At 56.2% G+C, this 27,910-nt stretch overlaps 1 protein-coding gene and 1 pseudogene across 5 annotated transcripts; one reads left to right on the forward strand and one right to left on the reverse strand.

The window, feature by feature from the left end:
• Window positions 1-26,655, reverse strand: CDK18 (cyclin dependent kinase 18). Of its 5 annotated transcripts, none has more exons than XM_074351960.1 (16): window positions 26,414-26,655; window positions 8,959-9,109; window positions 8,638-8,777; window positions 7,954-8,079; window positions 7,051-7,107; window positions 6,119-6,233; window positions 5,830-5,924; window positions 5,607-5,669; window positions 5,067-5,190; window positions 4,844-4,964; window positions 3,960-4,057; window positions 3,638-3,743; window positions 3,448-3,490; window positions 2,679-2,769; window positions 2,279-2,333; window positions 1-1,597 (listed from the first exon to the last, which is right to left on the reverse strand). In XM_074351960.1, the coding sequence occupies exons 2-16, from the start codon at window positions 9,080-9,082 to the stop codon at window positions 1,465-1,467; spliced, it is 1,491 nt and encodes a 496-aa protein (XP_074208061.1). In that variant the 5' UTR covers window positions 9,083-9,109; window positions 26,414-26,655; the 3' UTR covers window positions 1-1,464. The 5 variants fall into 5 exon arrangements, with proteins under 5 accessions (XP_074208061.1, XP_074208063.1, XP_045378763.1 ...); XM_074351962.1 differs by having other exon boundaries at window positions 2,279-2,356; window positions 26,414-26,653; XM_045522807.2 differs by lacking the exon at window positions 26,414-26,655 and adding an exon at window positions 26,292-26,412.
• Window positions 9,527-11,814, forward strand: LOC123619226 (phosphatidylinositol N-acetylglucosaminyltransferase subunit P-like; annotated as a pseudogene).
• Window positions 26,656-27,910: the final 1,255 nt, after the last annotated feature.

Here is a 27,910-nt window from a genome sequence, read left to right on the forward strand (position 1 = left end):
AACTCTCTCTCCACTTTATATATATATATATGCACAAGCAAGCCCCACTTGCACGCAGGAGGCCCTGAGAAGGGCCTTCTGTCCTCCATCTTTGGCATCAATCTGTCAAAATCAGCTTTTCTGCATGAGACTGTCACTCTTTTCTGTACATGAATTAAATATATTATCTGTTTTTGTGCTGAGTCACAGGACATTCACAGTACAGTCAGGGAGGAGAGGGACTTGTGGGGAAGCCAAGACCCTCCAGGGCTGCTCCTTAAGTTGAGGGGGGTGGGCTGGGGGCCTGGCCTCCCCTTGGCCTTGCCATCTAAGACTTAGTCAAGTGTTGAAACCTTGGGTATACAGTAGGCATGCTCCATAGGGGCAGTGGTGGTGCCTTCTTTGGGGGTCATGGCCCCTCATACTCCCACCCCCGTGGGGCGGGGGTCTCAGGATCAAAGCCTGTCCTATCCTGTCCCCTCTTCCTGTACCTCAGACTGTGGCACTGACTCTCCCTCTGGGAAGGCCAGGAGCACTGGGAGGCTGGTGCCCAGATACTGCGGAGCAAGGACAGGGCCACAGGGGCTGGGAAGGAGGGGGCGGGGGAGGAGGGGACAAGGGAGGCTGCGCCAGCCCCAAGGGGCTGCGGCCGGCCTGGCCCCAGTGTCAAGGTGACCCTGCATATCTGGGTGCCAGCCATCCTCGGGACCCTGGCACAGGGCTGGCTTATCAGTGCTCAGGGGTGATAAGCAGGAGCCACTGTCGGGAAAGGGTGGACAGGTAGGAGCGTGGGTCAGAGCTCCAAGGACAGTGAGTTCTCCACCACCTGCCAATTTAAGGCAATCCCATTCAGACTGGGGAGATGGGCGGGGGCGGCTGAGGTGGCGGGAGTGCGGCTGGCGGGGCCAGGCCACCTCTGGACTCAACTGGGCATCCAGCAGCATTCCGGGCCCCTGGCGAGGAGTGGGGAGTGGGGCATGGTGGGAAAGGGGCGGGCTACGATTCCCTCTGTTGCTCTGGGGACACCCACCCTTCAGGTAGGGGGTAGGCTTTGGAACACATGTTGGCACCCAGGATTCCAGGGTCCCTGACAAGGTGCCACGTTGCTTCCTGCTCTCAGAGGGGAAAAGGGGAAAGATGTGTGGGCTCCAAAGAGCCCAAAAGGGACTCGATCAAACTGGTGAGGCAGGTGGGGCATGGTGGTGCCCACATACAAGGCATAGCGCTCAGCCTGGCCTCCAGATTCTCCGGTCCACGTGGGTCCCACGCTGGTGCCCGAGCACTTCAGGGTGGGGAAGTGTCTGAGGCCGCCCTCTGCCCCCTCACCTCCTCCCAGAGAAGCAGCTCCTGCCCCGCCCCAGGGCAGGAGATGGAGGGGGTTGGTGTCCAGGCCAAGGCCACCAGGGAGGCATGTGGGAAGCAGGGAGAGGAAACAGCCGTGGCCAGCAGGGCTGCCGAGAAGTCTTCTGGGCCCGCCATTAGCCCTCATTCCTCTGTCCTCCGAGGCCACACGGGCCCCATCCTGCTGCATTTGTGATCAATGTGACCTGTCATCCCTTGGGCCTCAGTAGTGCAGTCACAGCTCAGAAGATGCTCTGCCGCCGGCTCTTCCCTCGCCCTGGAGAATGGAGGGGAAGATGTGGGACTGCAGGGAGAAGGCTGGGCCAAAGGTCACCCGCCATCAGGAGGGATGGGCATCCTCCACAGTTCCTCTGATAGAGCCAGCAAGAGCATGTGCTCGGGAGCTGGTCAGTCCTGGTTCAAATGCCACCTCTGCTACTTACTAGCTACATGAAATTGCAACTTAGCCTCCCAAAGCCCGTTTCATTTAGTTTGAAATGGGGAGCACTAACTCACAGTATCAACTTTAAGCGGTGTTTTAGGATGAAATGAGATAATACATGGAAAGCACTTGTCACGTCTGAGGCCACGAGCTAGTCTAGAAAACATACAGTTCTCCCAGGATGGAGGCTAGAGAGCTCCAAGGCTGCAGAGAGAATGCACCAGAGAAAGCGTGCACCTTCGTCAGGGCTACTGTCAGATGCAGCGCTCTGTCTGGGGTGGGGATGGAGGAAGGAGACACTGAAGGAGGAAGCCTGGGCAGAAGACAGGGAAACCAGCCCCTCCCCTGCTCCCCACAGGAAGGGAGGCCAATGAGGGGAGGCCATGCTGATTTCCATGGAAGGAGCCTGCTTCTGGGCCCTGTCTCTGTCCCTCGAGAGGGCAGAGTAGCCTGCCCTGGTCTTCTCTAATAAGGAGGGGAGGAGGAGGAGGAGGAGGAGGAGGAACAAGCCCCTACCTGGCTGATGAAAGGCCAGGCCCCGGTAGCCTGGGTCCTTCTGGAGCTGGATCTCCTTCAGGGAGAAAATGGAGGCAGCTGTGGTGGGAGGGGAAAGGCAGGGAGAGAGCTGAGTGGAGCCAGCAGTCCCCATGCCCACTGAGCACAGGAGCTGAGAGTACCCCCTTCAGGCAGGACCAGCCCAGGAGCACCCCACTGGGCCTTTCAGGCGGCACCTCAGATCGCCAGGGTTTGACCCCTTCGTTACAAATGAGAACCCAAGGAGGGGAAGCCAGGCTGCTCAGCCAGACCCGGGGCCTCTGGCCTCTTTGTTCCGGCTCCTCCGTCCACGTTGGCTGCCCTCCTTCCCTGGCCCTGGGGTGGCCCTGCCCCCTCCCCCCAGCCTCCCCGACACACTCACTGTCTTCTAGCTGGTGCACACGCTCCCCCAGAGACCGGAAGTATGGGTGCTTCAGGGCCGCCTCTGCCGACACACGACTCTTTGATTCGTACTGAAAAGCAGAGGGTGGGCAGTTTGGCCCCAGCTAGGGGACTGCAGGGACCCCTCTGGGTAATGCAACTGCTATACTAAGTTACATGGCCAAGATGGGAGGCACCAGAGTCCGACCTGAGAAGCCCCCGGGGTCAGCTGCCCACCCAACCCAAGGCAGTCTCAAAGCTCAGGGTCCCAGGTCTCCAGCCACCAGGAGAAAACCAGAAATGGGACCATCGGAGAATGACTTCCTCTTGGGATGGAAATTACAGATGCTAAAGCATCCAAGGTCATAACTTCAATGCCAGTCATATTCATATGTAATACTAACAACTACCCTTTATCGTGTCATTATTCAAGACAGGCACCCTTCTAAAGTGTGTTCCATAACCTCAGTTTATCCTCACGACCAGCTTACAAAATGTGCATTATTAATTCTATTTGCATTTGAGGAAACTGAGGCACAGAAAAGCTCTGTAACTTGCCCAAAGCTACACAGCCAGGGTTTGAACTGGGGTTTGCGTTCGGAGCGCGCCCACTCTGAAGTCTGAGACCTTGCGGGTGGAGGGCACAGGGGGACACGGCTCAGGCTTGTGAGTCCGTGAGCACACACGTGGGTTGGGACTGAGGGCTGGGTGGGGTCCTGGGGCTTCAGCTCTCTGACTGCCTGTCCCTGGCCAGGGCGGAGCACACTCACCAGGAGGAGGCTGGTCAGGAGGTTGATGCCATCAGTGTCCAACCTGCAGGAGGAAGGAGCTGGCACAGGCCTGGCCTGGCGGGGGGTGGGGGAGGAGGGGGCCCGCGTGGGCTGGATGGAGCTTGTGGCCACCTCCAGAGGGACAGCCAGAACCACAGGCAGAAGAGGAGGCGTGGGGAGGAAGGGCTACCTGGGAGCATGGCTGATGAGCGGCTGGGGGAGGTACCGGGGGAAGCTGTAGGCTCGAAACTCCGAGAGGGCCATTACACCAGGCCACGTCTCTTCCGTGGGGGTCCCTGGGGAGATGAGAAGAGGTGGGGAGGGGTGAGAAGCCAGGGCCAAGGGTGACTTGAAGGGGTACAAGGTAGAAGGTGGGGACAAAGAATAGCTGAGGGGTCCCCGCCCTTTGGAGATCAGGCCGAAGCTGCTTCTCGCATTCCCATTATGCGCCTGGGCTGGACAGAGTTCTCGCGCCCCCTCGTGGTGAGAGGGAGGGAGCGCAGGACACTGACCGAGGAGTCTGAAGATGAGGTGCAGCTCCTCCTTGACCGTGGAGCCGGGGAAGAGGGGCCTCCCCGTGGCCATCTCGTAGTGGATGCAGCCCACGCCCCTACAGAGAGCAATGGGCAGGGGCGGCGTCAGGCTGGGCCTCCTTGCACCCGCGCTTCCCAGCGCTGCTCCACCACGATGCCTCGGTGGCTCGAATGGGTCACGGCACTGGGGTGGGTGGCCCACGGCTGCAGAGGCTCATAGTAACAGCACAGCCCCCCACTACAGCCTCCCTCTGGGAGCTTCTCTGGGCTCTAGGGCGCTTTGACCTCTCCCCTTTCACTCTGGATGGTTAGGGTCTGCATAGCCAGCACCCACATGGCAGTTCTTCAAACTGCGTTGTCTCAAACTTTTTCCATCGTGTGCCTCCACTGGAAGAGAGAAGCCCACAGTCCAGTCTCCAAGGAAGCCCCTGGCAGAGGGCACGGTGGCCATTCGTTGGAAACCTGTGTTTTAGCTTTAAAATTAGGCTCACTTTTCATTCTACACCTAATCGTGTGTGTGTTAATTTTAACACAAAAATAATGTACCCCTTCTGAATTTTTCAGTAGCACTGATACTTGGGCAAGATTCATCATATTTACAGTGGGGGCCTTCCTGTACCTTCTGGTAAGCTGTTATGTACTCTTGAGGGGGATATTTCAGAAGCACGGCCTTGGAGGGTCTATTTAGAGCCAGGGAAACCCAAATGTAGCTCAGACTTAATTCTTTAACGTTCAGTTCAACAGGATGCCACATGGCTTTTACTCAAAAGAGGTTCGACAGTACTTCGCAGGGGCCCTTGGGACAGCAAAAAGCGAGCCTGGAGTTGTGGAGGGCCCCCTCCCCTCGGCCCCAGGGCACTCACCACATATCGATGGGGGTGGAGTACTCTGTGGAGCCCAGCAGCACATCGGGGGGCCTATACCACAGGGTCACCACCTCATTGGAGTAGGTCTTCGTGGGCACTGACTTGGCCCGGGCCAGTCCTGGGGACAGACCTGTCATTGAACCTCCCCGCTACGGCACCCACATCCCAAGAAGACCGTGTCAGACCCCCCTTCCCCAAGCCCTGCGGGCTCGGGCCTCACCGAAGTCGGCCAGCTTCAGCTCCCCTCTCTCATTGATGAGCAAGTTCTGGGGCTTCAGGTCGCGGTGCAGGATCTTGCGGCGGTGGCAGTAGGCAAGGCCCCGGAGCAGCTGGAACATGAAAATCTGGGGGAGGGAAAAGAAGGGTGAACAGGGGATGGTGGGAGCATGTCCCATCAGGGTGACCCTCTGCCTCTGCCCCATGGCTGGGACAGGGATGGGGACAAAGACTGGGCGGAGGTGAGGAACCTGCCCGGACTGCCCACCCTGGGCCCCAGCTGCCCCAGGGAATCCCATCCAGACGAGGGGCACCAGGTGTACGGAGGAGCTAGGATGGTGGGGGAGGAGAGAGTTCTTCAACCGAGGAGCCAAGAGGGGCCACAGGTGGGGATGTGTGCACACAGAAGAGGTCTTTCATCCCTCTCAGCGTCCCTGGAAGCCTCTTCATCCTGGCAGGTGCTCCAATTTGACAGACAGGGAAACTGATGCTCAGAGTTGGTGGGCAGGGTTGGGGGGGGGGTCCATGACACGGAGGCTCCTACCTTGACATTGTGCATGCTCATGAGGTTCCCACAGTGGTCCAGATACTGCTTCAGGTCACTGTCCTGGAACACAGGGCCTGGCTCAGCCCCGCTCGACCCAACCCCTGGCCAGGAACCCTTCCATGGGCAAGGCCCAAGCCCAGGAGTGGGCCAGGCCCCTGGCACTGAGCTGCCCCTAGACCTGGGCTAATCCTGCCCTCTGCCCCCTTCCCCCCCAACTCACCAGGTACTCAAACACCAGGGTGAGGGAGCGCTCCGTGTGGATGAGGTCATGCAGGGTCACAATGTTGGCATGTTTCAGGTTCCTCAGCAGAGACACTACGGGACAGGAACCGTGTCTTTTTCTCCACTGTACTTGCGTGTCCACTACACTCAGGTTCCCTGAGGCCCCACGTGCCCCTCATACCCTCCCTTCCGGGGATCAGCCCCAGGAGTCCCCACGCCACCAGGGCTCAGGCCAATGAACTCTCCTCCCAGGAGCCCCGAGACCGCAGGACTCTATGCTGCTGTACCCTCTCGGATGGCAGTGCAGGGTGCCCCCTCCTCATGCTCCAGCCGGATCTCCTTCAGGGCCACGAGGTTCTCTGTCAGTTTGCTGCGCCCTTTGAAGACTGTGGCATAGGTGCCCTGGGAACAAGAACTCCAGCAGCCCAGCCACACTCAGGCCCAGCTCTCCTCTGTCCAATGGCCCCCCTCTTTATGCCTCTGCTTGGGCTGTGACTTTGGCTGGAGGGTCCTTCCCCCATCTGCTTTCACTGAAATTCTGTTTCCTCCAAAGCTCACTTCTCTGTAAAGCTGTCCCTGACTCCTGCCCCTTCAGAAGAAAACGACCTTCCTCTAAGCCCCCAGCAGGCGAGGGGCCCCTCTATTATAACACCGCTTTTGTTCTTCCTTAAAATTATGTTGATGTTTACATGTAGGTCTACCCTGGGTTCCTGGAGGGAAAGGGCGGTGCCCACCTCCTCTCTGTAAACTATCCCCCACCCCCAGCCTGCAGCACAAAGGGCCGGTGGTGTAGTGATAATGGAAACAGCTAACAGTCACACAGCACAAAAGCTTACTATACCCTCACGTCCCATGTCGCAGAGCAATTACGGTCTCCCTTTGACAGAGGAAGTAACCAAGGCACAGAGGGACGTGGCATAACTGGCCCCAGGCCTCAGAGCTAGTAACTGTGGACTTGGGATTTGATCCCAGACAAGAAGTACTTGCAGGGAAAAAAAAAAGGGACTGGCTTCTGCCCCAGAGCCCATCAGCCACTCCATCCTCATGCCCTCCTCCAGGACACGGGACAAGGGCTGGGCCAGATCGCACAGCCAAGGTCGCGCACCTCTGTGGAGCAGGGGCAGTGTGAACACAGATCAGGGAGGGCGGGGTAAGACCCTGGTCCTCCTCCTGGCCATCCTGCCTGACGGCCCCAAGAAAACTGAACCCAACCTCTTACCTCCCCCAGTTTGTCCAGTTTCACGTATGTTTCCAGTTTCCCAAAGCCGATATCTGACTGAGAGGGAGAGACACAGGGTCCTGTGAGCTTGAAGGCCCCGGTAGCCCCACATACTACACCTCCCCATCCCCAGCCTCCTGGTGGGAAGGGAGTGAGACCCCCATGGGGGGGAGGGGATGACCGAGGCTGGCAGTGGGAGGGGGGCCCCAAATCCTCCCTCTCCACCTCTCCCCTCTAGCCCTGCGATAAAGGAAAGAGCCCTGGACGTGTGAGCTTCTTCCTCCCATGGCAGTGGGGGGTACAGAGTCCAGGGCTCTAGTCCTGGGATTGCCACACGCCTTTATCACCTGTCTGTCTCCATCTTGGTCAGACTACTAGCCCCTGGAGGACAGGAACTGTGTCTTTTTCTCCACTGGACCTTGTGTGTCCAGTTCAGAGCCCACCTCCCTGCAGCCTCTCTCATCGGCACACTTCCTCTAGCTCAGTAGTTCCCAACCCTTAACAATACGGATTCCTGGGCCCCACCACCCAGAGTCGGGTTCTGTGGGTACCTGGAGTGGAAACCAGAATCTACGTTTTGTAAGATGCTCCCAAGGAAATTTGATAAGCAGTCAGGACTTGGGAACGTGTGCCAATTGGTCTATTGGTCTCACCTGGTGAAGACTCGAGCCCAGAAAGGGCTTGGAGCTCAGCTCCAGCCCTGTTAGGACCCAACTAGGGAACAGAAACTGACCAAGGAGAACCCGCTATAGGAATCCTCTCCGGCCAGCAGGTGGCGCCAGAGGCACAGAAACGCCCCTGGAAAGCACTGCCGGCCTCAGCTGGGACAGGGAAAACCAGGCCTGATGTGTCTTGTAGGGGACAGTGTCTACCCTGGTGACCTCTGACATTCTTGGGACTCACCAGGGAGGCGCGGCGGGACATTCGGCTGAGTGGTTTGGGCAGGTCTGGGCTCTCCAGCTGCAGCTTCTGCAGGAATTCCTGGGGCAGGCGGATGTCCATGGGCAGAGAAAGCCTCTTACTGATGTCCTGCAATGGCCAGGATGAGATGCGGATGCCAGTGTCCGCTCCAGGGAGAGAGGGCTGCGGGACCCTCGCCTCTCACCCTGGGCCTGGCTTTCCATGTGAGCAACCCCAGCAGGACCGAACCACGGGCTGTGACACCAGGCTCACAGCTGCTTCAAAGATGTGCTCAAGACACACATGAACGTCCAGGGGTTGCTGTGTGATATTAGGAGATCCTTTCCCCTCTCTGGGCCTCAGAATCTGTGGATGAGATTCCTGCACTGCTTGTCTGTGAGCATATTTTTTTATACACTTGGGCACACATATATGGGTCGTAAAAACAGTCAAATTGTCTCGCTGGTGCTATGTACCAGGAATGCTCTGAGCACTCAGCATACGTTAACTCATTTAATCTTGAGGACGATTTTAACGCAGGAAGACTGTAGCACACAGTAGCTGAGTAACTTGCTCAAGGTCACAGAGCTGATCGATGGTAGAGCTGGGATTTGAACCCACGAAGTCTGGCTTCAAGGCAACCACCCTCCTTGGTGCACCCACAGCGTAGAGCCCACAGCCCCTCACCTCCATGGAGAAGCGGCGCTGGTTCTGCCGCCGGTACCGCATGCCAGGCGACGTCTGCCCAGGGTCCTCCCCACTGTCTGTGGGGGAGAAGGTGCTGGACTCTGGCTGGGGGTCTCTGCCAAGAGGACCAAGCTGTAGGTCTGAGAGGGAGAGGCATCAGCTGCCCTCCCTGCCTCTCTGCCCCGAACTGGGGTGGGGCGGGGAGTCTACCCCAGATCTCTGTCCTTCCCCCACCAAGGCGGCAGTGAAGATGTGTCAGGGAGGGGGCTCTGCGGGAACAGGGACGAGGGAGGGGCTGGGGAAGGGCCCCAGACCCCTCACCCTCATTGCGCCGGTTGTGGAGCTGGTTGAACTGCTCTGTGATCTCGGCCAAGGACTCCTCGATGGTCTCGGTGCGGGGCACTGACAGGGAGAAGCGACGCTTAAAGTTCTTCATCTTGTTCATGATCAGCAGGGATCAGGCAGCCGGGTCCTTAGGCAGAAGTGAGAAGAGAAGTGACAACAGGGCGACAGGGTCTGGTCGACACCAAATGTGAATTCTGGGTCATGGTCTCTTGTCTTCCCATCAAGCTGTCACCCTGCACCCACGGGCCAGGGTTGCACCTTCCCCAGTAAACTTCAAGCTCTCGGAGAGGCAGTCGTCCTAACCCTCTTCCTCCCTGTGAATCTCATCCCCTCAAGGATTCCCTGTCCCTGGGGAGATAGTAATAATGTGTACCAAGCAGCCCAGCAAAGTACTGCTCATAATAATAGCATGAAGTGCCAATAGGTTCCTGCAGATCTCCCCAGGGCCAGGCAGGAACCTTTAAGCTGCTGGAGGTCTAGAGAATTCTGGAAGGAGGCACCAGAACCCGGTGGCCCTCAGGCCAGCAGCTCTTTACCAACTTGCATGGAAAAGCCTGAATTTGTCAACAGCCAGTAAGTCTTACAGATTGATGCCTGTAAGCTGAACATCAGCTTAGCCTACCGCCTTGTGACACAGTCTGGTCCAAATCCCATTTCATCCTGATATTGACACTTGGAGGTCCCTCTCTGGCTTGTCCTGGGTCCCCAGGAGTCAGAAAAAGAGAGGAAAGGGATGAGGGAGGGAACGTATGCATCTCAGCTGACCCAGCTCCATCTCTCCAGCTGAAATAAGGGAGGTCAGGAGCAGCTGAATGTCTCAAGGGAAACACAGAAGTTTACCGGAAATAGGCAGGGCCCCAGGGAGGGGAGGCTGAGCACGGCTGGCCCCTCCAGTGCCACAGCAGGCAGCGTGTCCCTGCAGGCAACACGATGGGGGGAGGGGGCAGGCTGCTCTGCTCACCCCCAGGTCCCCCGCCCCCGCCAGAAGGGGCGGCCCCCAGCAGCTCCTCAGCTCTCTTGTCCTCTGAGTGAGGGGACACCCGGCCGGCCTGCCAGGGAGCCTTATGCAACTGCTCCTTCCCGCAGATCCTTCCCCCTCTGATCTGCCCTGAAAACCCAGAGCGGGGGCTGTCACGCCTCCCCGCCCCTCCCCTCCATGGTTTCATAAGCTCCCAGCGTGGCCGCCCCCACATTCTGCTCTGCCCACTTCTCCCTCAGTTACAGTGCGGCTGGGACCAAAAGGCCTCACGAGGACCCCCACCCACGCCTGCCACGAAGCCATCAGACCAGCCCTGTGACAGGAGGGGGCCACCTTGCACGCTCTCCCAGCTCAGCCCATTCCCAGAGGATGCTCTCAGCACTGTCACTGGCCAGTGCTCAGTTGCCAAGGCAACCAGGCCCCTCCTGAATCCTCCTGGTTTAAGGGATTATGGGTCAGTAACATGTTTACTTTGCTTAATGATCACATCCTTCTGCCTCTTCACCCAGCCTGGAAAGCATTCTTTCCGTGGGCCTGCTGGTTCCTGGCTGCCCCCAAATGCATCTAAGTTGTGGTCCTCCAGCTTCCCTGTGCCCAGAGACTGGGTATGGCCAGGCCCTCCTTCCTCAGGTTGGCACCTCTCAGTTCAGGCCCCGGGTCTGCACAGCCAGCCCAGTCTACCTTTGTCAGTGGGTCCTGAAGTCTCCCTCAGCTCAGCTCAACCAGCGATCACTGAGTACCGACGCCACGCCAGGCTCTGCGCTAGCCACTGGGGTTACAGTGGTGAGTAAAGCCTGGTGCCTCTTCTCCAGGAACCCGGGGGCTGTGAGGCCACCCTTGATGAGAAGGTAGCCAAGAGCCCTTCTTCCAGCTTCCTTGCCAAGCCTGCCAGTCTGGGGCTTTCCTCCTTCTCCATCCTGGAGCTCATCCCTTCCAGACAATCTCAGCTGCTCCTCCTGGCTCCATGAGATGTCCTGGGCCAACCGTCTGCAGGATTCTCACAGACAGGACGTTCCCAGAGGGCTGCCACCCACCTCACACTCTTGTGTGCAGTCTGCAGGGGCCCCATGATGGGGCCTTTGTGGTGGTGGTGGCGGCGGCCTGTGGGTTCCAATGACAAGAGGACCTAGACACGCCCTGCCTGGTGACTCCCATTTCCCACACGACACGACAGTGGAGGTGCCTGCATTGCACGGATCAACTGTTTACAGGTTGGCTGAACATCAGAATCACCAGGGAGTGTTGGAAAAAATCAACTCCTGGGTGCATGGAGGACCCAAGGTCAAGAGCTATCCCCCAACCCCCAACCCCCAACCCCGGTCTCGAATGAGAAACAGAAAGCCCCAAAAAAGAGCAGGGAATGGCCCCAGGCACCCAGGCCCGGGCGCCCTGTTTGCCCATCCTTTTCTGCATGGATTCGAAGCCTTCAGAGCTTATCTGAAGCCACAGGGAAAATGGAAAATTCACCGTCCATCATTTCCAGAAAGAGCAATCTACGGCTTTGTTCTTTTCTTAAGCTCCCAATTTGGCTTCATATTATATCTCATGTGGGCTTTTATTCCTGAATCTTCGCTAAACTCCTTAGGCTTAACCTATTGGCCTCAAAAATATTGGGCAGTTGCACTGCCCGTGTACCTCCTCGTTACTATAGTAATTGGTTATTTACTCTTACTTGGAGTAAACGTGGTGAGTACCTCTCCACTCAGTCCCGATCCTACAGTCACAGATAACTGTGCTAAAGTCCACAGCAGAAGAGATACCAAGAGGCCATCCCAGCACTGAGAGGTGCTCCCTTAGTAAAAGTAACCCAAATGCTCTTTCTTGCAGCTGAAGAACTGTACACCAAAACCTGAGCTGTATATAGACTAACACCAAACATTCATTCTACGTTTTTGACTTAAAAATTTTGACCATAATTATTTTGACCATCTTTCTAATGAATATCCAGTATTGAAATGTTAAAAAAAAAAAAAGGAAATTGAACTTCTCTTTAGTTTGTTCCATTAACAGTATAGATATTCTCAGATAGCACTTATTAACAGACAGAATAAGCAAAATACTGCAGTACAATTAAAAAATTCAGACTTCTGGGTCTCTCTTCAGTTTCTGGAACTGAAGCTCTGAGGATGGTGCCTGGAAAATGCATTTATCTTTTTTTTTTTTTTTTTTTTTTTAGTTGACGTAGAGTTGATGTACAAATTACATGTTACAGGTACACAACAGAGTGAGTCAAAATTTCTAAAGGTTATACTCCATTTGTAGTTATTACAAAATGTTAGCTGTATTCCCTGTGTTGTACAATACATCCTCGTAGCTTGTTTATTTTAGACATAATAGCCTGCACCTCTTAATTCCCCTCCCCCACTTTCCCCCTCCTCCCTTCCCTCTCCCCACTGGTAATCACTAGTTTGTTTTCTGTATCTGTGAGTCTTTTTCTTTTTTGTTGCATTCACTAGTTTGTTTTATTTTTTAGATTCCACACATAAGTGATGTCATACGCTATTTCTATTTCTCTGACTTATTTCACTTAGCATTAATACCTTCCAAGTCCATCCACATTGTTGCAAATGGCAAAATTTCATTTCTTTTTTTTTAATGGCTAGGTAGTATACCATTGTGTATGTATATATACACACACACCACATCTTCTTTATCCATTCATCTGTTGATGGACACAGGTTGCTTCCATATCTTGGCAACTACATATAATGTTGCTGTGAACATTGCGGGTACACGTATCTTTTCAAATTAGTGTTTTCATTTTTCTCAGATATATATACATACCCAGGAGTGGAACTGCTGGGTCATGTGGTGGTTCTATTTTTAGTTTTCTGAGAAACCTCCAAACTGTTTTCCACAGTGGCTGCACCAACTTACATTCCCACCGGCAGTGTAGGAGGGTTTCCCTTTCTCCACATCCTCACCAACATTTGTTATTTGGGTTCTTTTTCATAATAGCCATTCTGACAGGTATGAGGTGATTTCTACTGTGGTTTAAATTTGCATTTCTCTGATGATTAATGATGTTGAGCAAGAAAATGATTTTTAAAAAGCATCCCCAATGATCTGAACATTGAAGCCACAGCTGGGGAGCATCTAAGGTCCAGGTAAGGGATGGTTACCTGCCCAGGATTCCAGATTGCCCTACTGTGCTGAGATGGGGACTCTTCGGAGCTGGGAGGCACAGGAAGGTGGAGGCAATGCAGGAGGACCACCCCCTCTCCCCGGAAGGGGAGAAAATGTTTGGCCTGCACAGACTGATGCCCTGGGCTGTCATGGTCATGCAGGGGGTAGGGGCACCAGGCACTTGGTTCCCTGAGGTCTGCGGGCCAGTCATGCCCTCTTCTAAAAACAGGGCTCCCTGTAAAGCCGTCCTGCAGTCTGGGCTTATGGGATGGCGCGTTGGCTTTGTGGCTCAGGAATCCACCAGTAGCTGCCGTAAATCTCCCGTCTTTGTGCCTGCCTGCAGGGGAGGGGTGGGGAGCACATCAAAAGTCGCCTGGGAGGGAAGCCCTCAATTTCTACAAGACAAAGGAGAACCTGCCTGAATTGCACCCGCCCTCCTCATGGTTCAGTTAGGAGCAAAGAGCCACCAGTGGGGCCAGGAAGCCCGGGTGAAACTGGGGACGGCTGACTTGAGCAGGAATGTGGGGCCAAGTGAAATGATGGGGACCAGCTGTTCCCCACCCAGCCTGAGAAGAGACCAAGAGGAAGTGGCTGTCACTGGAGCAGGAGCAACGGTGGTCAGATGTAGAGATGGATTTCCTGATGGCAGGGGAGCAGGCAGCAGCAGTGGACGCCATGCTCTGATGGGGACAATCGGGGCATTGGGCCCGGCAGGGTCTGGGTGTGACAGGGCAGATGGGGCGGTGAATGGTCTGTTGTTCCCTAGGTCAGGACACAAGATGCCTCTGTCACTTCCTTCTTGGGAGAGTCAGCTCCTCAGATTTGGGGGTCAAGGGGGAAGGGAGACAGGAAAAAGGCTTGTTACCTTGGTGCTGTCTGCCCCTCACCCCTATCTGGGGACAGAAGGGCTCAGTGTCACCCAGCCTGAGGCCAGCCCAGGGCCTGGACACAGTGTGGCCTTTGTCCCCAGGGCCAGGGAGCCATCTGGGGCTGTCCCCGTGCAACTGGTGCCAGGGGAAGAGGGAGACAGCGTTCGAGGAGGCTGGCCTGGCCAGGTGGGATAGGGGGACGCTGGAGGAGCAGCACCCCTCTGGAGTGGCGGGGGTGGGCAGACAGACCCCCAGCCGGGCCTTCCCTCCTGCACAGGTGAGTCCATACAGTTCTCAGCCCACCTTCCATCACTTCCTCCTGGGTACACACCAGCCAGCCCAGCACTTCCTGCCGGTGCCAGAGAGCGGGTGGCACAGGAGTAAGGAGGAGCCAGGCTGGGAGGAAACTGACACTTGCCAGGAGGCCACCGTGCGCCCAGCGAGAAGGGGCTGGACTCCTGGAGAGAGCACTTACAGAGCCACCATTCTAATCCCTCACCATCCTGGGGAGGACAATGCGGCTCCGAGAGGGGAACTGACTTGCTGAGAATCAGGCAGCAATTTCCTGGTTGTTGCCAAGCACGCAAACTCAGTGATCACGTTGCTCCTTTCTTCTCCTAACTGGAACTCCCCCAACCCCGGCCCTTCCTGTGGCTTAGGCTGTCAGTGCTGTTTCTACCTTCCAGGTCTCCTCCAACCCCACCCTGAATTAAAGCCAGACAACCCAGGTTCAAATCCTGGTGCTACCACTAGCAGGATGATGGTGGTGATTAAGTGACACCTTCACAGGTGGCTTTGGCTCGAGTCTTTCTTTGGACAGTTATTTACTGAACAGATCCTACATGTCAGACACTGTTTCTGACCCTGAGAATCCACTTGTGAACAAAACACACATTAATCCTGCCCTCATGGTACTGACATTCTAATGGGGATGGGGAGAGGCAACACAGACAACAAAATAACTAAGTAAAAAACACAGTATGTTCGATGGTGACAAGTGCAATGGAGAAAAATAAAACAGGAAAGAGGGGTGGGGTGTGAGAGGTGGGGTGTTGCCATTTTAAATGGGGGTCGTCAGGAAGTCCTCCCTGAGAAGGTGACATCTTCTAGGAAAAATTCTGAGTAGGCACAGGGGAGGAAGCTAGTCATACAGAATCTGGCAGAAGCAGGTCAGCAAGGGAACAGCAGGTGCAAAGATCCTGAGGCAGAAGTGAGTGTGGTTATGGTCTGGGAACAGCAGTGTGGCTGGAGAGGAGGTCACAGGGGAACAAGCAGAGCAGATCATGTTGGGGTCCCTTGGGATTTGGCTGCAGCAAGGGGGCAGCAGGGAGCCAAGTCAGGAGGTGGCGGCTGGGGCCAGCATGGAGCAGTGGAGGTGGGGCCAAAAGGATTTGTAGACAGATTCTATAGGGGGTGTGAGAAAGGAGTCCAGCACGACACTGAAGGGTTTGGCCCAAGGAACTGGAATGATGGGTGACCACTGTGGGGATGAGGGATGTCAGGCAAGGAGGTTGGGGTGGGAAGACTGGGAATGGGGTTTGGGCACCAGTGTGACGTCCAATGGATGTCTGAGTAGGGATGCTGAGGGAGCTGATACAAGGCAGACACCCAGAAAATGTTAGCTCTCTTTTCTCCTTTTATTCTCGCAACTTCCTGCACAGACGTAAAAATGTGCCAGAAAAGAGGCCCATATAAAGCTCAGCAAACACCTCCCTCACAGACTTCCCCACAGCCCAACAGGCGCTCTGAGACCCTGGGATGAAGAGGAACAGGAAGCAGGGAGCATGGTCGGCAATCGGCAGGCCTGAGCCACCAGACTAAGAGGGAAAGGCCAGGCAGGAGGGGGCGCCCCACTCAGACTGACAAAACTCGGCAGGGCCACGTGGGGCAGGGGACCTCAGCCTCCTGGCTGACCACTCTCATCCACGGGGCAGGCCAGCAAGGCGCCAGAGACAGCCTGCTGCCCCCGCCCCCAGGACAACCTCTGCCAGGCCCCGTAACTGACACCAGCCTGCTGGGATACCTGGGTGGCCCAGATCAGGAGACCACAGAGGCAGAGGAGGAGGCTGGCAGAGCGCCCCCCGCACAGAAGTCTGGCTGCAGCCTGGTGCAGAGGGCGGGGGGGCGGCTTCGCTTCTTAACCTCCAGGGAGCCAGGCTCTGAGACTCCTCAGGAAACCCTGATGAGGAGCCCCTTTGCCTTCCTCCTGAAAAAAGCCCCAATTCACAGCCTGCACGCAAGGTCCTTCCAGATCTGCCCCTTTCCTCTCTGGCTCTGCTCTCCCCACTCCCCCGCCACACCTGCATGCAGTTCAGGTCCCGGGTCTTCAGAAGCTTCCCAGACCCCCCAGGACCACGGGGTGCCCCTCTGACGGGCACACTCCGTGAATGTGCATAATCCGATGGGACCACAGGGAGGACTTTTTTGTGTCTCCCTCACCAGGGGCACTTTGATCCCCAGTGCTGGTGACACACAGCAGGCCTGGCTGTCTAGTTCACCAGACATGGAGCACTGACCGTGTTCCAGGCACACGTGAGATGCTTTTCTAAGTCCCTCTTCTTGTTTTGCTTTGTTTTCTTTTCCGACTCAGTCTCTGTGAGCCCAGGGACAGGGGATGAAGGATGTAACTTCCAGATGCCCACTTTCTGAAGCCCAGAATCGGACCCTTGGTCCCAAAGGCTGACCACCAGCTAGGATCCTTATGACACTCTGGGCTGCCCACTTCCCACCCCCACCTCAGTCCCTCAGTCACTTTGGGCCTTTGGGCAGGTTTCAAAAGAACTAGAGGCCATGGCTGACCAAGTCTGCAGACGTCAGGAGCTAAGGCATCAGACACGCCCTCCTCCCAGTAGAACTGTGCCTGCAGGGAGCTGGCAGATACCATCTCTTCCTTCATCCTCTCACTGACCCTGCCACGCACCCGCTTGAGGCTTTAGTTTCCCGAGCTTGCGACAAATCTCGGGGGAGGCCAGTCACCCCACGGCTGCCTGGAGCTGAGAGGCAGCGGCAGCGGCAGAAGCCCGCCAGCCCTCATCGCCCGCCTCACTCCGCAAGCTCCGGCCTGGATGACAGAGGCTGTCAGCCTCTGGGTGGCCAGAATCGAGGGGACAGGTAGGCCTGCAGTCACCCTGCCAATGAACAGATGCTCTGGACACAGGGACAGAGCTCAGAGAAGACTCCCACAGCCTCTGTTTGGAAAGCAGGAAGCAGGCAGGGGAGGCCTTCCAGGAGCCAGCTGGACTAACCTGCAGGAGGCGAAGTGTCTGGGGCTCAGGGTCGCCCCATCCTTGGACAATCGCACCACTAGCCCCCACAGTGTCCTACCTGATGCAAACATCCCCCGGTGAGGGCCACGTGCTGTCCAGGCCTGCTCTCCAAAATTCTCTGCAGTTTGGAGTCATGGAAGAAACCCCAGCTCTCCCACCTACTAGCACTGGGACCTGGGAAGACACCCACGCCTCGGTTTCCTTGTCTGCTAAATGGGCAGAATACCTAGCCTCCTATCCAATTGCCACCAAGGCTGCGGGACCTAACTTTCTCAGCTGCTTTCTGATGACATCACTCCCCTCTTTAAAATCCTTCAATATTAACACCACCCTCAGGAAAAAGTCCAAACTCCAGAGGCCAGTAGACTAGGCCTCTTGTGTTCTGACCCCTGTCTCCTGGTCTCAGCTCCACCTCTCCCTGGAGGGCTGTTCCATGGAACGAACTTAGCATTCTCGGAGTAAACCACACGCACGTCGCAAGCGAATGTTCGCTTGGCCTGGGACACCCTTCCTCATGTTTTCCTCGGCAAATCTGCTTCCAAACTCAAGTCAAGCGTTGCTTCCCCTGGGAAGCCGCACATGGCCGCCCCTCCGTCCTACAGGTGAAATGAGCTGCGTGGTAACTAGAGTGTGATGTCCTTCAGGGCAAGACGTGGTCTCAGGCAGCTTCGCCCAGCGCCTCACCTGGTGGGAGGAACCTCCCAGGTGCTCAGTCAGTGTTGGTGGGATGACTGACTTAAGCTGCTTTTTTCTACAGATATTTAAACATTAGGCCCACTGAAGTCAAGGACCTTTCAGCACCTTGAATCTCCAGGACACTGTTTGTCCATCTGTCTGTCTCTTCCTCCCACTCTCGGCAGGCCAAGGACCTGTTTCTAGGTTTATCTTCTCCTTGTCAGGCCGGCCCCACTCTCAGCAGGAGGGACCTGAGCCCACGGAGGTGGCCTGGCCCTGTCCTCTTTCTGGGCACACTAGAGCAAGTCCGGGGGTCAGTCAACCAGCCCCGGGACCCAGACTCCCTGGGACATTTTTCTCCTCGGTTCTCCTGGCTCTTAGTGGGAACTGGAACCCAGGGATCCGTGGGCGAGGGACATGGGGAAAGCCAGTGAAGTGTCCGCATCTTCAAGGCTCAAGTCCAGCACAACCCCCCTCCTCACATCCTCTCTCACCTGACACCCCCCTGGCCCAGCCAGGTTGGGGGCCCTCGTCTGTGCTCCCTGGCATTCTGGATGTCCTAGGCAGCTCACCTGGCTCCCTGCACTGTGACTGCTCGCTTGCCTGTTTCCCTAATTTGCCTGTGAGCTTGTTAAGGGCAAGGACTGGGTCTGACTCATCCCTGCACCCCCAGTGCCTGACACCGAGCAAATCCTCAAATGATCAATGAGTGAATCTACGAAAGCTGAGAAGTCTTGGTTCCGGGAGCTGTTTGGAGGCAGAAGGGCTGCCAGGAGACTGTCGGTACCCACTAGACTCCAAGCCTCAGCTGTAACCTAGCCCTCCTTCTCCAGCCAACTCTTCACGGATAGGAGTGGGAGGCGGGGGGGGGGGGCAGAAGGGTGGTCCTGCCCCACAGCAACTCCCCCAGTGAGGTCTGCGGAGGTCTCGGGTTGGCAGGTGCCACACCACAGTGAGGGATGGATCAGGGATAGAAATGACCCTAATGAGAGGTTCCAACTGAACATACATTGAGCTGGGGACTCCAGGGCTTGTGTGCAGCATTTGGCAGGCCCTCAGGGCCTCCCATCTCTCAGGGGCAGATTCCCAGGGCTTCCCAGTCAGGCTCAGACTTTGGCCTCGACCCCTACAGATGACCCCTCCTGACCCCTGACCGCCCCATCGTGTGGGCCCCACATCGGCTCTGCTGAAACTCTGCTGCTTTTTGGCTTCCTGAGCCTCAAGGAAGGAAGCCACATGTATCATCTTCTGTTAGTTTCTTTTTCGCCTTTTTTTGGAGACCCGGCTAAGGCTGGCTTGCAATCTTTAGGGAGGCTCTGGATTTCCAAGTGACAAGAGGGGACAATGCACCCTCTGTCAGCTCCGGTCCTGGCCGTGCAGAACATCCCAGACCAGAGGCTGGAGGAAGGGGTCGGAGCAGGCAAGACCTGTCTGTCACATCTGCTTGCAGACGAGGCCCGCCTCACCTCCGAGACAGAGGGGACCCCTTGCAGCAGCATCCTTAGTAGACCTTTAAGGAAGGTCCCTCACCTACCACCCAGTGTTTTTAAAATTCCATAGTCTGAAACCTTTTTTTAGGTCTTCCTTAAATCACTAAGAAATAGCTCACAGCTGTTTCCTCTCTGTTTGCTTAAAGACAGACGCTGAGGCCCACCATCCTCTACACAATCAGTAAAAGGAGAAACAGAGCATCAAGTTCACCTCTCCTTTAGCCTTCCCTAGTCCAGATTTAAGAACCTGTCATGGAATCTTTGTTAACATCTCTTTGGTCTCCTCGTCATGCCCAACTTTAGCAACAGAACTGCAGGGGCCTTCAGGCGCTGGCATCCCGGGGGACCTCTCAGTCTCATGAGCGGAAGGGCAGGAGGGGAGGGTTTCCCAGCATCTCCAGACCACATTCCTATTTATACTCCACTCCCAGCCCCCACCGCTGCCATTTGGCCCAGCGACACCGTGCCCACATTCCGAGGGAACACTGGGCCAACATTCTCCAACCTTTAGGGCAAGCTGGCCTCCTCACACTCAGCCTGGCCTGCCTCCCACCAGGCAGGGCCCAGGCAGCTGCCTCAGCCTGGACCACCTCCTTGCTCCTCCTTATCTCCAAGGCCCACTCTGGGAAGCCTCTAGACGCCCCACTGGGGGCACCCACCACCCAGAGTTCGGGGGAGGTGCTGCTTTCTCCCTGTCCCTCTCTTGTGTTCCAGGCACCAGGCACTGTCCCAGGCTCTTGCCTCGTCCTCTCCTCCTCTGGCCTCCTGGTTCTTCTGCTTCTTTCTCCCTCCCATGTCTGGTAGCTTCACTTCCCCTACCTGTCCCTGTGTCCCTGAATGTCGGCACTCCGGAGAGTTCCCTCTTTGGCCCTTTGTCCTTCCCCTCTCTACACTCTTCCTGGTGACCTCATGCTCTCCTGCAGTGGAAACCACCACCCACGTGCTGATGACTCCCAGATCCACAGCTCTGGCCCCACCAAGCCCCGGAGCCTCACACTCACAGGCCCGACTGCCTGCTGGGCACCTCAGTCTGGATGTCCCCCCAGGGTCTGAGATACTAGAACAACCCCACTGGGCTGAGGACAGTCCTGGGATAGTAAATAGTTTGGGATGTATTTTTATTTTATTTTATTTGGGGGGGGTAATTAGGTTAATTTATTTATTTTTAGAGGAGGTACTGGGGATTGAACCCAGGACCTGTGTATGCTAAGCATGTGCTCTACCACTTGAGCTACACCCTCCCACCTTGAGATGTGTTTTTAAAGAAAAGGGCATTTGTGTACAACTTGTAAAAGCTGCATGACTACTAGGTACACACGTGCCCTAAGTGTACATTATATAAATACACGTGAAGACAAGCACTGTATATAATCCAGAAGGATATAACACTATATATATATATATTATATATATATATACACACACAATATATATAATCCAGATGGATCTAAGTTAAAATGCAAACTGTAGTTATACAACAGGGTGGCAGAATTATGGGTGATTTTAATACCTTCTTCTTGCTTATTTGCAACTTTTAATACTTCCATAATGAACAATCATTGCGTGTGGTAAAGGAAGATGTAACGCTTCTTTTTAAATGAAAAGAAAGTATTTTTAGATTGCGATTCCAGAACTGTTCAGTGCGAGTCTTTGGGAGAACTATGATTATCTTGAGCAGGCTGGGCAAACATTTTCTGTAAAAGGCCAGACAGGCAATATTCTCGGCTTTGTGGGCCACACAGTGCCCGCTGCGGTCACACAGCTCTGCCCTGGTACACAGCACCCAGGACAAGATGGAAACACACGTGTGGCTGCGTTCCAGTAAACCTTCACTCGTGGACACTAAAGGTCGTATTTTATATAATTTTCCAGTGTCACACAATATTACTTTCATCTTTTGAATTTTTCCCAACCACTTAAAACTATAAAAATCACTCTTAGCTCACGGGTAAGACTAATATACGCTGGTTTTGGCTCAGGGACACCCCTCACCGAGCCTCGCCCTCGGGCATCCAGTACCTGTATGGTGTTTGAGTCCGACACCCACTCCTTTGGAAAGTAATTTTTCTCCTCCTGTTGGACAAGGAGGAGGCCCTCCAGGGCCTCCTCATCCATCTGAGCTGTGGCAGGGACCAGCTGCCCAGGCCTCAGCTGGGCAAAGGCCCTGTGCTCCAGAGTTTGGGGTAACAGAGGCAGAGTCCCTCCTGGGGTCTCAAAGCACCATTCATCTTGTCAGCAGGAACCAGAAACCAGCTGTCTTGGATGGGGCTCTAGAAATCTCCAGGTGCGTGCCCGCGGTCTTTAGGTGAAGAAGGGAAGACTCAGAAAGGGGGGCGACCTGCCCAAGGCCACTCGACAGATGAGGCAGAGCTGAGGCTAGAACTAAGTGCTTGTGACTCTGAGTTCAGAGCCCTTTCTGCTCCCCTGGGGTCAGAAGGGACGGCAAGGGCCTGGCCAGAGATGACATTCCCTGTGCCGGGCACCGTTATCAGGAAATCAGCAGCCCACTGGAGGGCTGCCTGGCCAGGGAAGGAGCCGGCCAGGTCTGGCAGCCGCCCAGAGCAGGGCACCCGGCCCAGCAGTGGCAGGGGGTGCTGCCAGCTGGGCTCTGGGCCAGGAACAGGGAGGGGTTGGGGCCCCTTTCCCAGCCTCAGCCTATGCCCTGCTGGCGGAGAGGGTTTGGAGACCCAGCACTGCTGATGTCATGAGTGATGCCCTCCAGCACAGGACCTATTGCCTACCTGCTTCCGGGCACTGGATCCTGCCAGAATGTGCGGAAGGTCAGCTCTGTCCCCTCCCGCGTCTGGTTGCCCAGCAAGGGTGGGTGGCTAGGGCCAGAGGAGAGAAGCAGTCCTGGTTCCTGAGAGGACCTCCAAAGGCAGGAAGTGGGTGACTTCTTTAGGGAAGCAAGTTGTGTGGACAGAAATCATTCTGGGGCTTTGTCAGAGCTTCCCACGACAATGATAAAATGGAGAGGGTGCTTGGGGTATGGAGGAGAGTAGAAATCTTTTAAGAACAGAATTTCCTTCCCAATTTGAGGCCTGAGCCCTGGTTTCTATAGGGAGCAGAGGCCGGGCTACTGAGAACTGCCAAATGTGGTCCCCTAATTCCGCCTGCCACCACCCCTCCATAATGACACCAGGTAAGGCAAAAAGCGAGGAGTATCGTGGACAGGATCTCACTGGCATTCTAACAACCACGTGACGGAATATTACTCTCTACATTTTCTAAGTGAGGAAACTGAAACTTGGGTGAGCAAGTCCCTTCACCTAAGGCCACCACTTACTGACTGGCAGGGGAAGGATTTAAACTGACGCCGAAGTCCGTACCTCGCCCACTCCCATGGTGGGCAGGAGATGCACGCTCCACGCACAAAAATGAATGAACTCACCAGCTAGCCATTATCAGGTCATCCTGTCTAAACCGACCCCTCCATTTCCAGGAAAGACTTTACTGAATGTTGGAAGGGTGGGATGGGAGCACGGTGGGAGAAAGAGGGTCTCACCACTGTCCCTTCAAAAGTTAGGACCAATGTCTCTAAGACCAGGGTGTCCTGTCTCATTAGAGTCACTCACGCAGTCAGGAAGCCTCAAGACCCTTTTCAGTTCACAGGCAATTCTCACACTCGCCTTCCTATCCCTCCTCCTCTGAAGATGGAACCGGGGAGATTTCAAGGGCAGATGGGCTCTCCTTCAGACAGGAGGTCTGGCTGAGATGTGCCTACAGCTTTCCCTCTTCCTGACCTGCTGCTACGCCACTGGCCAGCTCCTGCCAAGCCCAGCCACTGGCTGTCATGATCCTGGGTCCCACACCCTCTGCCTGAGCTTTAAGAGTCCAGCCTTAGAGCTGGCTTCTGTGTGTGTACGTGCGCATGCGCCACGGGGACCAGGACAAGACCAGACCTTGGTCTGCTCCCACCCCCTGGAGATAGGAAAGTGCCTACTCAGCAGCTAATGCCAGGAGGGCAAAGGGTCCAGGGTGGAGGACAGAGGGGTTATGGCGGGACACAGGGCAGGAGAAAAGAAATGTGACTCGTTCCCAAAGGGATGAAGCTAATCAGGTAAGTCTGGATCCAGGCCAGCCACTCCCTCACGGACAACAGAGCAGAACAGGCACTACAATTAAGTAAGTACTGAGGGAGGGTCCTCTTACCTCCAGGGAAAGGAGGCCCTGCCAGAGGGCTCTGGGAACAAGGGGCTGTAGGTTTTCCAGCTCCCAGTACCTACCTCACTCATCCTGGACACTGGGGTGGGGCGGGGGATGGAGAGTCCCACAGCACAGACTCCTGGTTCCCTCCTGGCAGGTTTTCATCCAACTGGTACCCCACCCCTACACTCATTCTCTTCCAGAGCGCCCTCCTCCCCAACCTGGAGGAACAGGAAAGATACTAAGGGCCCGATGGGATTAGAAAAGATTGTCTTGGTCTCTACTCAAAGTCAGGCACCATGTGATGACTAGGAATTCCTTTCCAAATAAATACAGCTACTGTGTATTCTGTCATGTGCCAGGCACCATACATTACTTCATTTAATACCTGGAACAACCCTCCCTGTTATGATGCCCATTTCACAGACGAGGAAACTAAAGGTGGGAGAAGCTCAGGAGTTTGCTGGGGAGAGAGGAGTCACATAGCCCGTACTTGTTAGAGCTGGATTCCAACAGAGTCCTGGAGTGGCCCTCTCCTTTAGGTCTCAAACTCAGGGAAGGAAAGAGGGAGTCTGGGGGAGGGATAGATGGAGATGCTGGACAGAAGTCCAAAACAGGGTGACCCCAGACAGCAGCGGCATGGTTGGGGCAGAAGCTGTGAAGAGCCAGGTCAGGCTCTGCACTACAGCACAGGGCCTGTTTGCCTGGACACAGGAAGGCCAAGTCGGCAGAGGACAGTCCAGGTCTGTAGAGAAAACAAATGCAGCCAGAAAGGCAGCTCCATCTCCTCCAGGCCCGAGGGGGAGGCTTCCCGGGCAGGAAGACCAATCCCGTGAGATCTCAGACCAAGAACCTACTTGTTCCTCAGACCTGGTGCCCTCTCTCCTGCGACCCACGAAGAAGGCGCAGGACAAGTGGGAGCCTTATTACTCAGAGTACCTGCCTCCCCGCCCCACCATCATTCCTTCTCCTGGGACTGAAGTAGAACCAGACAGCTCCAGAGTGGGCTGGGATCTCGCGTGATGGGGCAGGGACTGAGAGCCAGGGGGGCTGAGGTCAGGTGAAGAGGGCTAGATCCCACCTATGTGGACTTCGGGAATGTTGGTATCTCAAAGTCTGTTTCCTCACCATAAAATGGGGATAATAATACCTACTTCGTGAAGCTGTGTGACACACTGCTTGGTACCCGGTAGGTATTCAGAAATCAGATGTAACTGACTGAAATCTACTCTGGCTCTGGAAACCCCAATAAGTTCGGGAAGAATGAAGGCTCCTAGTGGAGAGTGGGGCAGCCGCTGGGGAGAATCCCAGGACCCCAGTGGGCAATGAGGTTGCAGGGCCAGGGGAGGTCACTCTCACAGGCTTACCAGCTGCCCAGGAGGTGACTGGGGCAGGGTAACCTAAGACAATAGCTCTGCTGTGTGGCAAGGTGACCCTCCCTCTAGAACACCTTCAGGATTCAGATCCAAATCCAGGAGCCAATGTTGTCTGGGTCCACCCTTGCCTTCCCTCAACCCTAAGCAAGGTGGTCCCCGTCCCCCTCCTCTGCCAAGGCCAGAGAAAAGGTAGGGGATCTCTGAGGACGTGTCTGGCAGCCAGACATTCCAGGCGTCCTCATCCTGAGGATTCTGCTCCCACGGGCCAGCGTCCAGGAATGTTCAGTGTGCCCATGCCCAGTGGAAAACGCCACACCAACATGCCGAATCTCACAGGGTGCTGACACAGGAGGTGTGAGCCGGTGGTGTCAGTGAGTCACAGCGCCCAGGCCACAGCTGGGGAACTGCGGAGGGCTGGGCTGGGGTGGCGATGAGGTTCTGGGGAGCTGACCCCCACTTCTCATAGCCCCAACTCTCCCACCCTTGCTGTCGGGAAGGGGTTCAGAGAGAATTAGAAAGAGTCCACTGGTGCCTAGCAGAGTGTCGATCCCAAGCATGGAAAATCAGTCACTGTCTCAACAGCAGGACTCCCACCGCAGGGCCTGCAAGCAGCCCCAGGAACCCCTGCCCCCAACAGGGCGAGAACAGAGGCCTCCAGCTCAAAGCTGACTAGAGATTCCTGATCAGCTCCCCCCTCCCACCCCAGACAGCAGAATCCTCAAGCCACATCTCCCAGCAGGCCACCCACCCTTTCCCACGGCTGCATTAACCCTTCGCCCGCTGCTGCTGGGTGGGGAGGTGGCACTGCCCCTTTGGGCTCACGGGTGGGCAGAGAGAGAAGACGCACAGCAGTCCCCGGAGGCCCCCCACTCCACGCAGCCCAGCGCTAGAACCTGCCAGGGCTTCACGTGTCCTTGCACCTTCACCCCAGGGCCCTGCCTCCCACCCCCCAGCTGCAGGTCTGGAAAGTTCACCGGAGCCCGGAAAGCCCTTCAAGGCGGCAATCTGGTCCCACACTCGCGAGTTCTCCCGTTACCAGAGACTCTTGACCCTTGCCCTTCCCAGAAGGAAGGAGCTTTAGAAAGCACCGGGTTCGCGACCGGGTGGAAAACTTTGCTTCCTCGGAGCCCGGGGGCCAAAGTGAGTCCCGCTGGAGACACTAGAGGGAAAGTGGGGGGCAAAGGGTGTCTGAGAACGCAAACAACCCTCCCGCCTAAGCACCTGGAGCCTGAGAGTGGCCTTTACAGGGCGTCGGCCACCCCCAACACACTTGCCCACACGCCTCGCGATCTGAGACCTCCCCACGTAGCCCCGGCATTTCCCTCCAACCTCTCGCCCCAGGGCAAAACCAGGACGGCGCCTTTAAGAGCCGCTCCGCTTACCTTTGCTCCGTTTACCCGCCGCCGTGGTGCCCCTTCCTCCGACCTCCCCTTCCTCCCCGCCGGCGCGCCGCCCGCCCGCCCGCCCGGCCGGCCGGACACAGCGCGCCGCCCGCGGGACTCACCGCGCGCGTCCCGGGGGCCGCGGCGCGCCGGCTCCCGCCCGCGACGGCCGGGGAGCCGCGGGGCTGGCCGCCGTGCCCTGCGCCCGGCCGGGGTCCCTGTCCGGGCTCCGTGCAGCCTCCCCTGCTCGGCAAAGGTGAGCGGCTCCTCAGAGAAGCTGCAACCTGAGCTGGAGGAGGAGGAGGAGGAGGAGGAGACGAGGAGGGAAAGGGAGGGGGTGGAGGAAGGTGGGGAAGAGGAGGGAGGAGGAGGAGGAGGAGGAGGAGGTGGAGGAAGGGAAGAGCGCGGCCCCCGCCAGACTTTTTCACACGTACAAGTTGACTCCTCCCCGTCCCTCCCGCCCTGCCCACTGCCGCTGCCAATCCCCAGGGCTCCCTCTGCCCGGGTGCCCACCCCTTTCTCCCACTCTGAGAACCAGGGTCCAAGTGCCTCTTCCGGTTTCATTCCTAGGCCTGGCCTCTGCCAGTCTTCTGGGGCTGGCCCTGAGGGCCTCGACTAGGGGATGAGCCCATCTGGACTGGAGCACCCAGGACTGGGGCCAGGGCACGGAGTGATTCACTGAGAGTGTCCACCTCTAAGTGTAGCTCTCCCACCTTCTGAGTCTGACCCTGGATCCCAGCACCTGGCACCCCAGGAGCTAATGTGCCCTGACAGATCCTGTTGGTCATTTTTCACTTTTAGAGTTCTTGACAATAGTCCTGGCAGGGCTGTCCCTCTGCCCTGTCCAGTGGGATTTGTCACTTACCTTTAGGGACAAAGCTGCCACCTGGTTGGCCCCACCTTTCCCGGGCCTGCATGAAACCTCATGTCTAGCCATTACTCCCTCTTCCTATCCTGAAGAGTAATTCAGTTTGTCCTTTTGGAATTAAACCCCACAGGCCAACCAAGAATCATCCAAGAAGCCTCACAGAAGAGAGAGTGCTAGTCCAGCTTTCATTTTAGAGAAGGGGAAACTGAGTCCCAGAAAGGAGATTGGTCTGGCCCAGAGTCCCACAAGGAGTTAGTGGCAAGCCACAAATAGGACCCAAGCCAATGGCCACTCCACCCCAACCATCAGACTTTAGAGATCAGAGGAAAGGTGGGGTGGCATGAAGTGACCCAATCTGGGCCCCTGCCAGCCCGGCTTCCTCCTGAAAGCTGTGAGGAGAGGGGTTGGTGCCACAGACTTGATGGTCACCAAATCAAGGAGGTCTGTGTCCTCTGCCCTGCCAGTGGACATGGCCTCTGCAGTCTGAGGGCCCTGGCAGGGATCTCTTGAGGAAGGGTAGTCCACGGTGAACCCTTTCTGATGATTGATCTGAAGTGACTGCTGCTCCTTAAGTCCTAGGCTTTGAGCCTGGGGCCTTTCCCCAGGAAGAATGAGTTGCTGAGAAAAGGAAAACTTCCTTTCTGGAAGACACGAGCCTGAGGTCTGCCCTCCACCATCAGCCTGCACCCAGCCTGCAGCACAAGATCTCTCGGGACTCCACGGGGCTTGGACTTGGGAGGTGGAAGGAAGA

Source organism: Camelus bactrianus, chromosome 23, assembly GCF_048773025.1.
Source record: "Camelus bactrianus isolate YW-2024 breed Bactrian camel chromosome 23, ASM4877302v1, whole genome shotgun sequence".
Classification (NCBI taxonomy): domain Eukaryota; kingdom Metazoa; phylum Chordata; class Mammalia; order Artiodactyla; family Camelidae; genus Camelus; species Camelus bactrianus.